At 35.7% G+C, this 13,861-nt stretch overlaps 1 protein-coding gene across 1 annotated transcript; it reads left to right on the forward strand.

The window, feature by feature from the left end:
- Positions 1 to 677: 677 nt before the first annotated feature.
- On the forward strand, positions 678 to 13,621 carry LOC128992515 (SET and MYND domain-containing protein 4-like). The gene is made up of 6 exons (XM_054416128.1): positions 678 to 1,401; positions 2,567 to 2,813; positions 4,106 to 4,227; positions 5,636 to 6,316; positions 6,991 to 7,154; positions 10,668 to 13,621. Exons 1-6 carry the CDS (start codon positions 901 to 903, stop codon positions 10,879 to 10,881), a joined length of 1,929 nt encoding a protein of 642 aa, XP_054272103.1. The 5' UTR covers positions 678 to 900; the 3' UTR covers positions 10,882 to 13,621.
- The last annotated feature ends 240 nt before the right edge of the window (positions 13,622 to 13,861 follow it).

Genomic DNA, 13,861 nt, shown 5'->3' on the forward strand with positions numbered 1-13,861 from the left:
GATGATTCCCGCAAACTGCATATTTCTATCTATTGCTGTTTTTATATAAATAAAGAAAGTAAAAAAAAAACAAAAAAAAAAAAACACCCTGTATAGTTAAATTGTGGTATTTATGTAGTCAATCTGGCCCCAACCATACCCAAAACAGTAAATTATAGATTATCTGTTGCAAAATTTATCTCGATGTGAAAGTATAATTTGCAAGCACAAAAATAAAATGACCTTAGTGGAGGCTAAGCCTTTACTACTTTGCTAAATAGGTACCAGACAAATGAGACAATATGCCAAATGAGTAACTTGGCTAGCATATATGGCATAGCAACGTTCAATGAACATTGTAATAAATAATGCCAACATGCGATGTCTCTGTTAAACGGAGAGGCACGGTACTATTTTATAATTGACCTCATATCTTATATCGATCATAGTTGCTTCAAATAACATTACCATACCTCTGCGTTGTAGTACAGTGAGCAGTCTTAACTTGGTTTAGTTGATCCATGCAAGTCCTTCACTTATGCTCCATGATTTGTTATATTGAATAACAATATTTTATTTATGTGTCAGTGAAAATCCTCTTAACAGCTGTTTACTTTAGTTGGCTGTGGGGGAAGTAAAATTGTGTCGTCTGTTTGTTGATATTATTGTTGTGTATATTATTTGGAGAATTATTTTTAAAATTATTCTTCCTTTGTGGTGTTGGTTGAGATAAGTCTAATATTTTTATAAAAAAAGTTAGGCTTAAATTTAACATTTGAATACTTTGTTGTCGATGAACTTAACTGAACAGATTTCAATACCTACTTAAAACTAACTTTAAGTTCAATTGGATTTAAACAGGCAATTTGCATATATTCTAACCTAAATCATAAACAGCAAACTTTTAGCATTCAGTAAACGATGGAAACAAACACTAGTTTTGATGATAAATTTAAACTGCTTCAGAAATATATTAAGGAAAATTACTCAGTTGAACAGTATTCAGAGATGTTTTCATCTTTAAAAAATAACCATGAAAAAGTTGGCATGGCATATTACTTATTTTCTGAGGCAAACCTATTACCTCATGGATTAGAAAATCACCCTAAATCTCCAAAAGAGTCTTTGGCCTTTAGAGAAAAGGGTAATAAGGAGTTCCTTCTCAAACAGGACCTGCTTGCGGTACAAACTTATTCTGTAAGTGCAGCTTTTGCTCCCATAGGAAGTGAAGAACTGGCCCTTGCCTATGCCAATCGTTCTGCCGTTACTTTATCTTTGAACGAGTTTGAAACATGCTTAGAAGATATCGACCGTGCTCTTGCAGGAAAATATCCTGAACATTTAAAGTTTAAACTGTATGAGAGAAAAGGGAAGTGTCTCAAGTCAATTGGGAAGAACAAATTAGCTGCAGAAATGTTTCAGGTAATTTACAAAATGTAACCTAGCTTGAATATTATAAAGCTCTACTTTTTTTCAAAGATAACTTAGGCTATGGCTAATTGCCATAGCCGACCTATTGAAATAATTAGGCCCTACCTACCAATTATCATCGTACATAACTTACTGATCCTCAATCAGCAAGTTTAGGCTAGATAGCCTATATCTAGATACATCTAGTTGCATTGGCCTAAAACTTACTGTAAATAAGCCTTCTGCAGCTTACTAGCAAAAATGAATATTTCCTTGGATGAAAACCTTGCTTTGCACATGTTACAGTTAACATGCTAACTATGCTGGTAAGCTTACTAGCTATTTTATGTAAATGCAGTCCTCGTCTAGGTGTTTCTTTTACATTTACTATATATTATTTGTTATGACAAATAGCCTAAACATAGCCTATTGGATTTCTAAAGTTGGCTACTAACTTAATTAGGTCTAGCCTGCTAATAATGTAGTGGATGTCCGATGGCTTATTTGCAGACTGAATAGAAACATTAACTCTCAGAAGGAAGAGCAGCAAAATCAAATCCATTGCAAGTTCCTCCAGTAACTTACTGATAAAACTAGGGTAACCATCTATTACAAAAATTTACTTAATTTAGGCCTACAATATACGTTCCTTCCGATAATTAATTATAAAATCCTAGATATATTGTTCTATTACTGTAGACTCCCTCTTATCCGCAGGACCGAAGCCAATCCAGATAAGGATTTTTCTGGTTGAACCAAATTCACTTAATACTTGTTAAATTAGGAGAACGTCTAATGTACTATACTACATGTGCACTCCATGGGAATCATTCAAAGACCAAACCAATTCTTTTTAACATAAATTTAACTTAGGAGAGAATTGTAGGTACTTTAAAAACATATGGTCACTGGTCTCGAATATTTCCCACGAGAAAAGTTGTTTCAGTACTGCCCACTTCCTGCTTATCCGGTATGGTTAAAAAACTGATATGCTGATAAAAACTGTCTGGTTAAAGGGATGTCACTTCTGCCAAGTGTAGTGGTTAAAAGGCATCCTGATAAGAAAGAGTTTACTGTTTTATAAAGGGATACCGGTAAATTAGATCTAGGCTAGACTATTCAAGTTTTAGTTTTATGTGAATCTTTAACAATGATAAAAATAATGTATGTGTTTTAGTTAGCACTGAAGTCATTGTCCTGTTCAAATCTCAGCGAGGAAAAATTAATATCAACAACATCAGCATTTAAAAACCTTTTGAACTCGTGTTCTGCAAATAGTTATAGAGACAAATCTGAGAAAGAATGTCCACCATGTTTCTCAGAAAGCAGGAATGAAATGATTCTGTCTGCATCATCTCTTGTTCAGATTGAATACTCCCAGGAACTTGGACGTCATTTAGTTGCAACTTCCGACATAGAACCTGGTAAGCAGGCCCATATTCTATAGTAAGTCTATTTCATTAATGTAGCCTAATGGATGGGTTGGTCATATTTTTTTACAACATATAGCTATCTAAAATGTTGTAAAGAGGAGGTGGGGTCTTTTTCAAAATTGGGCCATCACTGGTTATTCCACAGTTTAAAAAGTGGTGGCCCTCTTCAGAAAAAGACCCAAGAGGTGGTCTCTCTGAATGTGTTTTCCCGATAAACACAAATATTTTAACAATGAAGAAAAATGCTCTGTAAAACTAAGTTGTTTTCTTATGGAAATCATTGATTATAGTAACTAACTACTCTATGATTTTGTAGTGATAGTACAATAGTAGCTACAAAGAATGGTACACATACTGTACTTGATCTGACACAACATAAGTATTCAGGTCAGAATTTGTATTGCAAGTGTTATGGTTGATTATAATTTTAATATTTTACATTCCTAATGACAAAATTCATCCACCCTGCAGCCTTTTAGCGAATTTCCCAAATAGGGAATAAGCTATTACCGTAGTACTCATGGTAAGACCTAGACCCAGGACCGATTTACTTTTTTGTTTTGAGGTCCCTAGAGGCAAAAAACACCAACCCTTCAAATTCATATGTAGACGGTATTACCGGCATATAAATATATATACATATGCGTCCGTTACCATGATAACTCGAGCAAAAATTATCCAATTTTGGTATAAACGTGTAAACCTACATTCAAACAAGTTCGCGAACCAGCATGATCTGACCATGGGAAAGGGGGTTTATGGGGTGTTTCATGGGTAAAAATTGGTTTTTCTCATTTTTGACTCTTAAAACATAAAATTTAGCAATTTCTTTCCAAACCATTTTTTAGAACTTAAAAAACAAATAATTGAGTATATTGAAGCGTTATTATGCGCCTAATGGTTAAGTTACTGAGAAAATTCAAAAAAATTATAAATTTAAAATTCCCATGTAATTCTTATGGAGAATAAGTCAACTGTTGTTGTTTGCTTCTTTATGCGCATATTTTGATCACATTTTTTGGAAAATGTATTTATTTCATACTAAGCTATTACAATTTTACAAAAACACTTTTTAACCCCCCTGTTGCAGCCAACCTAGAGTACTCGTTAAACTCTATTGAAATAGGTAATAAATGTGATATTTAAGGAGACATGTTAGTGTAAATCCAATTAGGCAAAGAGAATTTGCTTTGGCTGCAGGTTTGCTGCGGCGGGGGTATTTATGTCTTGAACTATGTTTCACAGGCCAAAAGAACAGTTTCTATTGACTTTTTTGTTTCTAGGAGATGTGCTTGTTATAGAAAAACCATTTGCATCCGTGTTATTACCTTCGTCCTACAACAATTACTGCTTTCACTGCAAGAAGAGATGCCACTCACTGATACCTTGCTTGTACTGTGTTGTGGTATGTAACATTTTCTTGATGATAAGTTGTAGCTACAGTATTATAATTGTAAAACATTTTAATGTGTGCCTTTTGTGGTATACTCCCTCAAATGTGACTCCCCCCCCCCCTGCATTACAGGGTTCGCGGGAGTGTTATTTAAGCCACTAGTCACAGTATTGTCACTTAGATAAAATCTGTTGATGATTGGCAGGATTTTTACCCAAGATGGCCTCAATCAAAATACTGCGCTCTTCCACTAGACCAGCTCGATCCCCAAAATAAACAATACTAGTGCCATATGCGTTTTGAATGTATGAGATATAATATTGGTGAAAAGTAATCATGATAATTTAAAAATATAAAAATAAATAGAAATAATAAAATTAATAGAGATTTTACTAGTACAGTAGAGTCCCACAAACTCGGCGCTCGATAACCCGGCAGTCTGGATAACTCGGCCATCACCTGGCTCAGAAAATTAGTGATTTTTTGAGTCTGAGTTGAACATGGACTCAAGCCAGCTCAAGTCAAATCATTCTCAGCTCGTACAAATGGTTTTTTGTACTATATCTGATGACTTGATACTAACTTGTAATAAAAATATAAATAAAAGAGGTAGTTAATAAGCTTAAAAATGGTATTGTTCTTGTTTTTAACTCTAGTTCCCGATAACCCGGCATTTCACAAACTCGGCACCCTTCCAGTCCATATTACGCCGAGTTTGCGGTACTCTACTGTAGTTAATATGGAAATATAAGTACCTAACACAAAATTAGTGAGTCGGTGGCTCAGTCGGTAGCATCGCGGACTTCGGGCCCAAGGCAGTAGTGTCGTGGGTTCGGATCCTGGTCACTGCCACTAACTTTTATCAGTACAGTTCACCTTTGTACTGTACCGGCTCACCCCTTGCTTTGCTGGATACGTTCCACGCACAGATCTGTAGTCTATGTGGACGGGCAAATGCAAGGTTAAAAGAGTCCGCCAACCTCTTAATAAAATAAACTTGGATATATGTAAAATGCAATAGGTTGGGTGACATATACTATATAGTACTATCCAAGCTATTGATTTTTCACTTTCAGATGTATATTTATTTAGAACACTTCAGAAGTATCCCTGAAGTTTTCTGAGGTATCAGGAAATGATTTAACCAGAGATGGTTGCCTGATGTCCCAATTTGCTCTCAATTTAGAAGGACAATTTAATGGGATATAATTTAGAAAAAATATATTAAAAATATGTTGATTGAGTTCTTACTGCCACATGCTTTGGTATTTTTTCTTCCTCCTTTCTTCTGTCACTTATCCATCTTTAAGTACCGATTTATATTTTTTTGCAATTGTTTATTTAGTTATAAAAACGGTTTGCAACAAAAATAATGACGAAAAATACATAACAATCAACTAAATTCAATATTTGTTTCCAGGCCATGTTTTGCAGTGAGACTTGTCGATCGGACAGCTGGGACTCAGACCATAGAATTGAGTGTGGCTTAGTTCCTTTGCTTGTTGCTCTCGATTTCACTAAAATTGAACTCATATCACTCAGAACTCTAATGAGAGCCACTAGTCAGGGTAAATCTTTGATAGAGCTCATGGAAAGTATTTCAGAAACAGATGCGGCTAAAGACCCCAAATTAAAAGGTCTAGATGACAGAGGCCAATATAACTCAGCTAACTACAAAACAGTCCACCATCTAGTAGGTAATCTCGAGCTCAGGTCAAACGCCGATATCTTCCGAAGAGCGGCTACAGCCGCTTATATTTTACACCTGTTAGAAAAAAATACAGATTACTTCTCGTCGATTGATAACACGGCGATCGGTGAGAGGGTCGAAAACAACTTGCCGTATTCAGCAAAGCTTTTTGTTGGTGGACTGCTGTTCCGGTACTTGATGATTGTGCCGTCAAACGCTCACGAAGTGTCGGAGATGGTGATGAGAAAGAGAGAGGGAGAGATGGTTTGTGAGAGTGTGGAGGTTGGAGGTGGTTTGTTCCCGGTCTTGTCTCTCATCAATCATTCCTGTGATCCCAATGTGGTGAGACACAGCCATCAGGGTGATTTGACAGTGCTCACTGCCATACAAGCCATCCCCTCTGGTCACCAGGTAGGTGGGCACTTTACTCGCTTTAAGTGATAAATTTTGTGTATGTAGCCAATTTCATAAACTGTTAACTTAAATACACATTTTAATGTGGATTGCATATTTGGTAGTGTGAGAGTTAGTAAATTAACTTTGTGATATTTTCTCTCTTTTTGCTAGTATCTATGCCGGTGGCATTTTGTAAGGAAGAAACATAAACGCTTTTAACTCATTCAATACCAGGTGACACAAGACTCCTCTTACAGAGGAGTGTGACATTTGGTAGAAAAAGTGCTAAATACTACTTAATATTTTGTGGGTGTTCTGGGTATTAAATTCATCCCTCTCACACCAAAGTCTGAGACGCTAACCACAAGGCTAGCAACACACCCCTAAAGTTGCAATAGTTCAAGCTACACTTATAGAACACCTATGTGGTTTGCATGTCATTTACAATATGTTAAGTGAGTCATAGTTTTTTGTGTTTTTAATTTTCATCATCTTAAAAACAAGAGGTTCAAGCTACAATATTTCCTTAAACATATTTTTTAGTAAATTATATCAATGAAACAAAGATACGTAACTGAATTCATAATAGAACAGGATAACACTTCTCAGGTGAACAAATTCTTGAATTGTTTTCATTATGTGGTATTCATTAGATTGTATGTCCCTGGATAGTTTGTATATTGTTGCAGATATTTGACAATTATGGCTACCACCACGCCATGCATGACGTACAGACAAGACAGAGTAGCCTCTGGTCTCAGTATCACTTCAGTTGTGTATGTCAAGCATGTCAGGAGGATTGGCCAATCTACTCTCAGCTCCCCGACTCTAACCCGACATATATCTTACCCAGGTACATATTATTGTTTTCTGTTTTGCCTTCGCCAGGATTTTCAGCAGTGGAAAGCATTCACAAGCTGTTATTAAGTTTTATTTTTATTTTGAAAAGATGTAGAGTTGATCCAGCTTACATGAGAAAAATACAGTCCAGGAGCAAACAACACTGATGTTTCGTCCTAATATAGGCAGGGCCGCATTAAGATCAGTGGAGCCCTGGGCAAACCCAAGAACAGCGCACCCCTTTTTTTCCTAGTGCTGGCGGGTGTTGGTTTGAGGGCCCCAAACCACCGGCGCCCCTGGGCATGTGCCCAGTCTGCCCGTTTATAAAAGCGAGCCAGAATATAGGATGAAACTGGTGTTAGGCCTACTCCAGTTTTGAACTTTAAGTGACATTTTTCTGCAATTTACTCTCAGGAGTCAAAATATCATTGTTTTGTTTTGTGGCCTTATATTGTGCGTCTTTAGCCTTGGACCCCAATTATCTCCGGTAAGCTTAACCCTGTTGCTTGAAAAAAGTATGGTTACATCAACCTGGTGTCTTGCTTTTTGGTAGCTCCAGGTTCACGGGCAGTCTCTTGGCAGCTCCTGTGTTGTTAAATGGTGTGTGTAATAAGAATAAGGATATTCACTTTGACGTGTTAGGGAACAAGTAGCACGCTGCACTTCCCTGACTCCCAGTGATAAATCATACTAGATAACCTGTTGCTCGAAATAGAGCAAAACTGAAACTTGTATAGAAAAATAAACATAAAACATAAACAACAAGACCTTAATCAAAGAGTCACTCTAAAATAATTTATATGACTGATTATAGAAATATAAAAATATGATGATGTAAAAAAATATAAAAGCAATTTACCATATTTAAATTTACATTCACTCTCATACTGCTTTGGTTATCTCTTATGTACAGTAGGCGGGTGCACTCTATGAGCACGTAGATGTCAACCACACACTGTAAAGTGAGCTTTTGACCTAATGTAGCTCAATTCCTCTCTTGACGCCAACCATCGCTACTCTTATTCTAGCATTGTTAAATTATTTCTTTGATGTGTTCTGTTTTAGGCGTGTTTAAATTAGGGGTCCCAACCCAAGTCTTCGGTTGGGAACATAAGAGGGTAAGCAAGTGGATCTAACGACAGATCTATAATGGATACGCGTTTAACATTATTAGTGTTGGAAAAAACTATATGATTTATTAGGCCAGAGGGTGCTTTGTTTTCAGCTTAAAAAATTGCTGCGAAATCTACACAGGTAGCACCATTGTAGCGAGGGAAGACACTTCTTCTGTCTCTTATTATGTACATAAGAATCTCACTTAACTCCTTGGAGCTCTCGTCCCTACATAATGTCTGCCACAGTCTTCAAATATTTGCAAATGGGTTGGCATTGTGACCCTATTTCCCGCATATTTTTTATTTTTAATTGTGCTTAGTTCTCCTTTGGGTTCTAGTGACATTGTCGTACTTACTTATATATCTGTGCGTATTCAAGATCATCACCTTCTTGAGGAATTAGAGGACCCACTCGGTGGTAAAACATGTCACGGATCTTAAAATTGTAGATCCCCTGTGGAATTTTCTCATCCTAATGAGGTTTGGAGCTGACCATGGTAGCAGAACTGAATTGACGAACTTTATCCAAATAATTTCTGGATATAAGTCTCACAGTCCTATTTTCATATTGGGAGTTTCCAATAAGAACCCGAAGTTTATTGTGGCGAATTGCACAAATGAGGTAAACGAACCTTTCATGTATGGCAACAAAGAGTCCAAACTTAACTGTCTCGGCCAGTCTTTTCTTGCTTTAAAATATGTAAGCCACTACAATGTAAACATCAACGTTCATTTGTCCGAGATTGGACTATCACAACGGTAGTACTACCGCTATGTAACCATCATGTTCAATTGAGAGGTTGGTTGATGCAAGCGGTCATGTTCGCGTTCCCTCCAGCCACTCACAGTTCTTCGTCGTACTGGTGGCATTTGATTTTAAATTGAAATGAAATAAGCAATTTAACCAAACAACAGAATACACAATAAAGGAATTGGAATTTTGATACACATTGTAAATTACATGATAATATGGTAATGTAACGGATAACTGCCCTGTGAATAATCACTTTTAAACATTCACTTCATCACATCAAACTGTTACTACATGACAATCAGTAAAATACGATGTAAAGTAAATCAATTTAACCATAGACAAGAAGAATTAAATATTTATTAAAAATTTATTCTTAAACACTTTGTTGTCTAGTATTGATAGGAAACTCTTCATTATGAACCAGACTTAGTTAACAGATTGAAACAAAATATAAATTTCAGCTTTGCTCTGGAAGTTATAAGTCCTGCAGTCTGTGGTTAACCTTAAAAACTATTTCAAACTACATCCATTCCATATGTTATTTGTAAACAAAGGGAAATGAGTTTGATCAAATTTCAACAGATAGCGCCGCCTTCCAAACTTCAGCCCTAAAGTGTACTTAAATGGTGCCCTTTCTAAATATTCTGAGACGTATTTGCACATCTACGCGAAAATACCTTTAATTAGCCACCTCGAACGTTTAAATCCGTCAATCCGTTATCGAGTTATGACTGTGAAAAGAAAACCACTTGCGTATTAATATATAGATATCTCCTCCTAATAATCACTTAAAGAGAACACTAGTAAGCAAATATAGAAAAATCTTATCTTCCCCTGACTTTCATCCTGCAGGACCTTCCATCTGAAAGAAATCAGCTTACGTCTGTTATCATTAATTTGTTCATTACAGTATGGTCCACAAGAGTCTGCAGTTGAGGGAGGAGCCTATTTACCATGTGACTTAGAAGTAGCCAATGAGGACCGTGCGGTGTTGCCAAATCTAATAATACCAGCTGATTTGAACATTTTGTTTAGTATATTTTAATTAGTGCCAAAGCTAGTGAACAGGTAAGTTTGCAACGTCGCACTAGTCCAGTCTTGCTATTGGCTGCCGCCAACTCAGTCTCTCGTGGCCCCTAGTATAGTAGAAACGATACCTAATATTTAACGCCAAAACAGTGTTACAGTCAAAAACACCTAAGAAATACTTTGCAGAGAGGTACGAATATGCTATGGAATAATTTAATCGCAAGGGAGCAAAGCCCATATAGAAATTACATTATCGTTACCATTCGCAGGTGCGCTGGATTATAAGCTTTAATTATTGTATTAATTATAACTCTTACATTTTTGGGATGCCCAGACTTAAGTTTAATTTTCTTTGCCTTTGTGGCTGCGGGTGGGTTTTCGATATAACCTTCTAAAGAGGACTTTGGTTTTTATGAGTACTCTTTGGTTTTTGGTCTTCACTAGTTTGTGTAATAATAGTTGATGGTTTGTTATATCAGTTGACTGTTTCCTAGTATTATATATTTTTAATTTACTAAAAAATTCAAAAATAATAGGGTTAGCTAATGTAAAGCATTAACATTGTGTTAAACAAAGGTAAAACACTTACTTGAAATATCTGAATCACACAGAATTCTGTTGCTTACAGCTTGAAAGACGATGTGGAAAAATCATCAGAGATTTTCCAAGATGTAGTAAGGGATATTAAGTCGGGAGAGATGGATGGTAAATTGGCATTCCTCTATGCCCACCTTGCCTTGCTGCATCGTAGTGTGAAGCGGCCGTGGAAGGAGTACAGCGTATGCCAAGAAGCCATCAAACAATGCCTGAGCTCTAAGGCTAACCATTATATGGCCCCTTGATCTACAACAGCTGATAACATTCTTAGTGAAACAATTCTCATCTGAATGAGGAAGACACCTTCTAAGAAATGTATCTCTTTAATCGTATCAGAGTTGTTAAGTCGAGTATTAATTTTATGTTAATGGTTTGATTATCAAAAATATGGATTTGTGATTCATCATCATTGGGATTTCAAATAATGATGCTTTCTAAATGATTGCTGATGTATGACAGTATTAAAACAGAGGTAACATTTCCTTAAAATAAATTTAAAAAAAATGCAATCCCTGTTGGTTGAAAGGTTGTGAGAGTAGTTACATTAAGTTTTATTGATTTATGTTTTGTTGTGTAAATCTTACTTTTTTGTGAATCGATTTTGTTGTGCTTCTGAATGTTAATTTGTTTTATTATGTTTGGTTTTCATAGTTTACCCGTCCTTGATCTTTAAGCTTTTCGTAGACTGTCCTGGCTAATGAAACAGCTGGTCTTGGCCAGTAACCATCTCATTAGTTACACCCGCATTACAAAGAGTGATTTTAGGGAGTATATTACGTACGGTATTGATTGTTTAAAATTAAAAAAGATAAATGTACAAATGTCCTCTAAGGAAGGTGACAAAAACGAACTTTTAATTGTTCAATCAAGTAAATAGATATGAGTAGAAAACTATTTATAGTAATCAAAAGACTAAATATACAATTTAAAAAAGACATTTTCTTAAGATTTTGTTGTCGTTGAGTGAAATGCAGGATAAAAAACTGAAGCTGATTTATAAACCTAATGCTGTGGGCAATGAAAGATCTATTCATTTACAGCATTTTTATTTTTGTAGTGTGAAGTATAAACTCTTAATCGCCATGTTTTCGTGAATTTAAGGGACAGAAAGAGAACATCCTTTCTGGTCCAATGGACGAGAGATTTCCATGAATTAATGTCCAACAAACTCAAGTCACAGCAAGTTTTAATCTGACACCAGTACTCACATCACTTTTTCTACTACTTTCTTGGCGGTTCCCAACCGTATGCGACGATTATTTGTTTTCAATGTAAAGTCAACGCCCTCGCCAAGTATGAAACAAGTTCTGTAGTAAGATTTCTGTGTTCTAAGGTGTCAGCGGCATTAAAGTCCATTGTCCGTTAAAGGGCGTGATTGGAGTAAAGTGTTTTATTGTAGACACTTGTAACACAAATATCTATTCACCTGTTTCTTCATAGATCCTGTGTTCAAGGGGTGAAGAGATTTAATTTATATACAACACTTAAACCTAACCAGTTTAAAAAAAGTCTATTTAGCAAATAAAGTTTCCTCAACTTTAATCACTGTCTCAATGGTTACTCACGAACACCTGCAGCCGGCCTCATAGAACAAATGTTTTCTGCAAACTCAAGATTTATTCTAAGTTTTTCTACGCCTAAACACATTAATGCTTACACTATCAAATAACAATGTTTTCCAATAGAGATAGAATCCTAGCCATAACTGCCACTAACCATGTTAAGACACTTTTAACTCTAAACAAAATGGTACAACCCTCGATCCTGTAAAAATTACAGGTCAAATTTAATTGCAATTTTTTGTTATTTTTCCAATGCCCATTTTTTAGTATATCATAGTTACTACCACCACCTTCCTATCTTAAGGGTTGTAGACGAGGTAATAGGAGTAAGTATGTGTCAGTTTGCAGATATTGTTTATTAAATAGTTATTTGTGCAACTAGTGAGCAAAGGGAGGAATTGACTCACTCGAGAGAAATACTTACTCACTCGCCTACGGCTCAAGAGGAATGGTTTCTAGAGTGAGGCAATTGCACTTTGCACTCGAGTTGCACATTATATTTTTCCTACAGTTACCATAAAACAAATAAATTGGTAAAGAAACGTGACATATTTTTACACAGAAGTGAACTTTTAATGACATTTAATGTGAAGTGACAAATACAACAGTACAACAGCTGACCAGCTGATTTACAGCCAGTGCTGCCAACATATTTCGCGTGCATACGACCTTGTCTGCATGTTACGCGCTCACTATTTCGTGCCTTCATGTTGCAAATCTGGAGTGAGACAAAGTAATTAGAGTGAGACAATGTTAACATTGTCTCACTGATGAGTGAATTGGCCACTTAGCTTTCTCAAATCAGTGAGAGAACATGTACATTGTTAGGTAACTGTAGGGAAAAATATTTTGGTTGCAAATGTACGATTTTTCTCACTGTACGTTATAAATAATTCATACATTTCTTTACTGTCCCACAGACAGACATACTTCACCAGCCCAAAACTGTTAACATGATTTAAAAAAATCCTGTTTATATTTAAAGTCTTGCTCTGTGTATAATGAATATAATTTTTTTACAAACTACTCAGAATAGTGTCACAGTATAGTAACTCCCAAGCAACCAACATGACCTTGACTGTGCAGTTACAGGACTATTTAAAATAGGTCAATCTTCTATTATTATAGCTTCAAAGATCAGAAATTTTATGAAGAAATATTCGTATTCGATGAAAAAAATATATAAAAAACGTATAAGTCCAATAATGTTAATCAGGACTGTTTATTTATTGAAAGAATAAAAAAGTTGAACATAGATTGTGTATGTACTTATTATTTATTATACACCATTCACAAGTTTTAGGCCGTTTGAGGGTAAGCGATTCCATCCCCTCCACTTCTCCCTCTATGAAACAACAGCTGACAGCTGACAGACAGCTGATATATAAATTAAGCTAAACAAGCAGCGGGGGAACCCAGGAATCCTTCCCCTTAAACCACATATATTTTGTGAACTGTCTATAGTAAATTGTTATCAGTTTTCTGTAGATATTAAAATTATTTAACAAAATATATTTTTCTCCTTTATAACACCTTGTTTTTATACTCTTTGTATAACAGAGTATAATACAACTATGAGGAATGGAAGTCAATTATCAATTATTTTTTTATCAATTATTTAAGATGGGGACGCCACTGTGTGCGTATTTTAACCCAAATATGA

This window comes from Macrosteles quadrilineatus, unplaced genomic scaffold (assembly GCF_028750875.1).
Source record: "Macrosteles quadrilineatus isolate MER2022 unplaced genomic scaffold, UCM_ALF_1.0 Scaffold_4__1_contigs__length_99947679, whole genome shotgun sequence".
NCBI classification, from domain to species: domain Eukaryota; kingdom Metazoa; phylum Arthropoda; class Insecta; order Hemiptera; family Cicadellidae; genus Macrosteles; species Macrosteles quadrilineatus.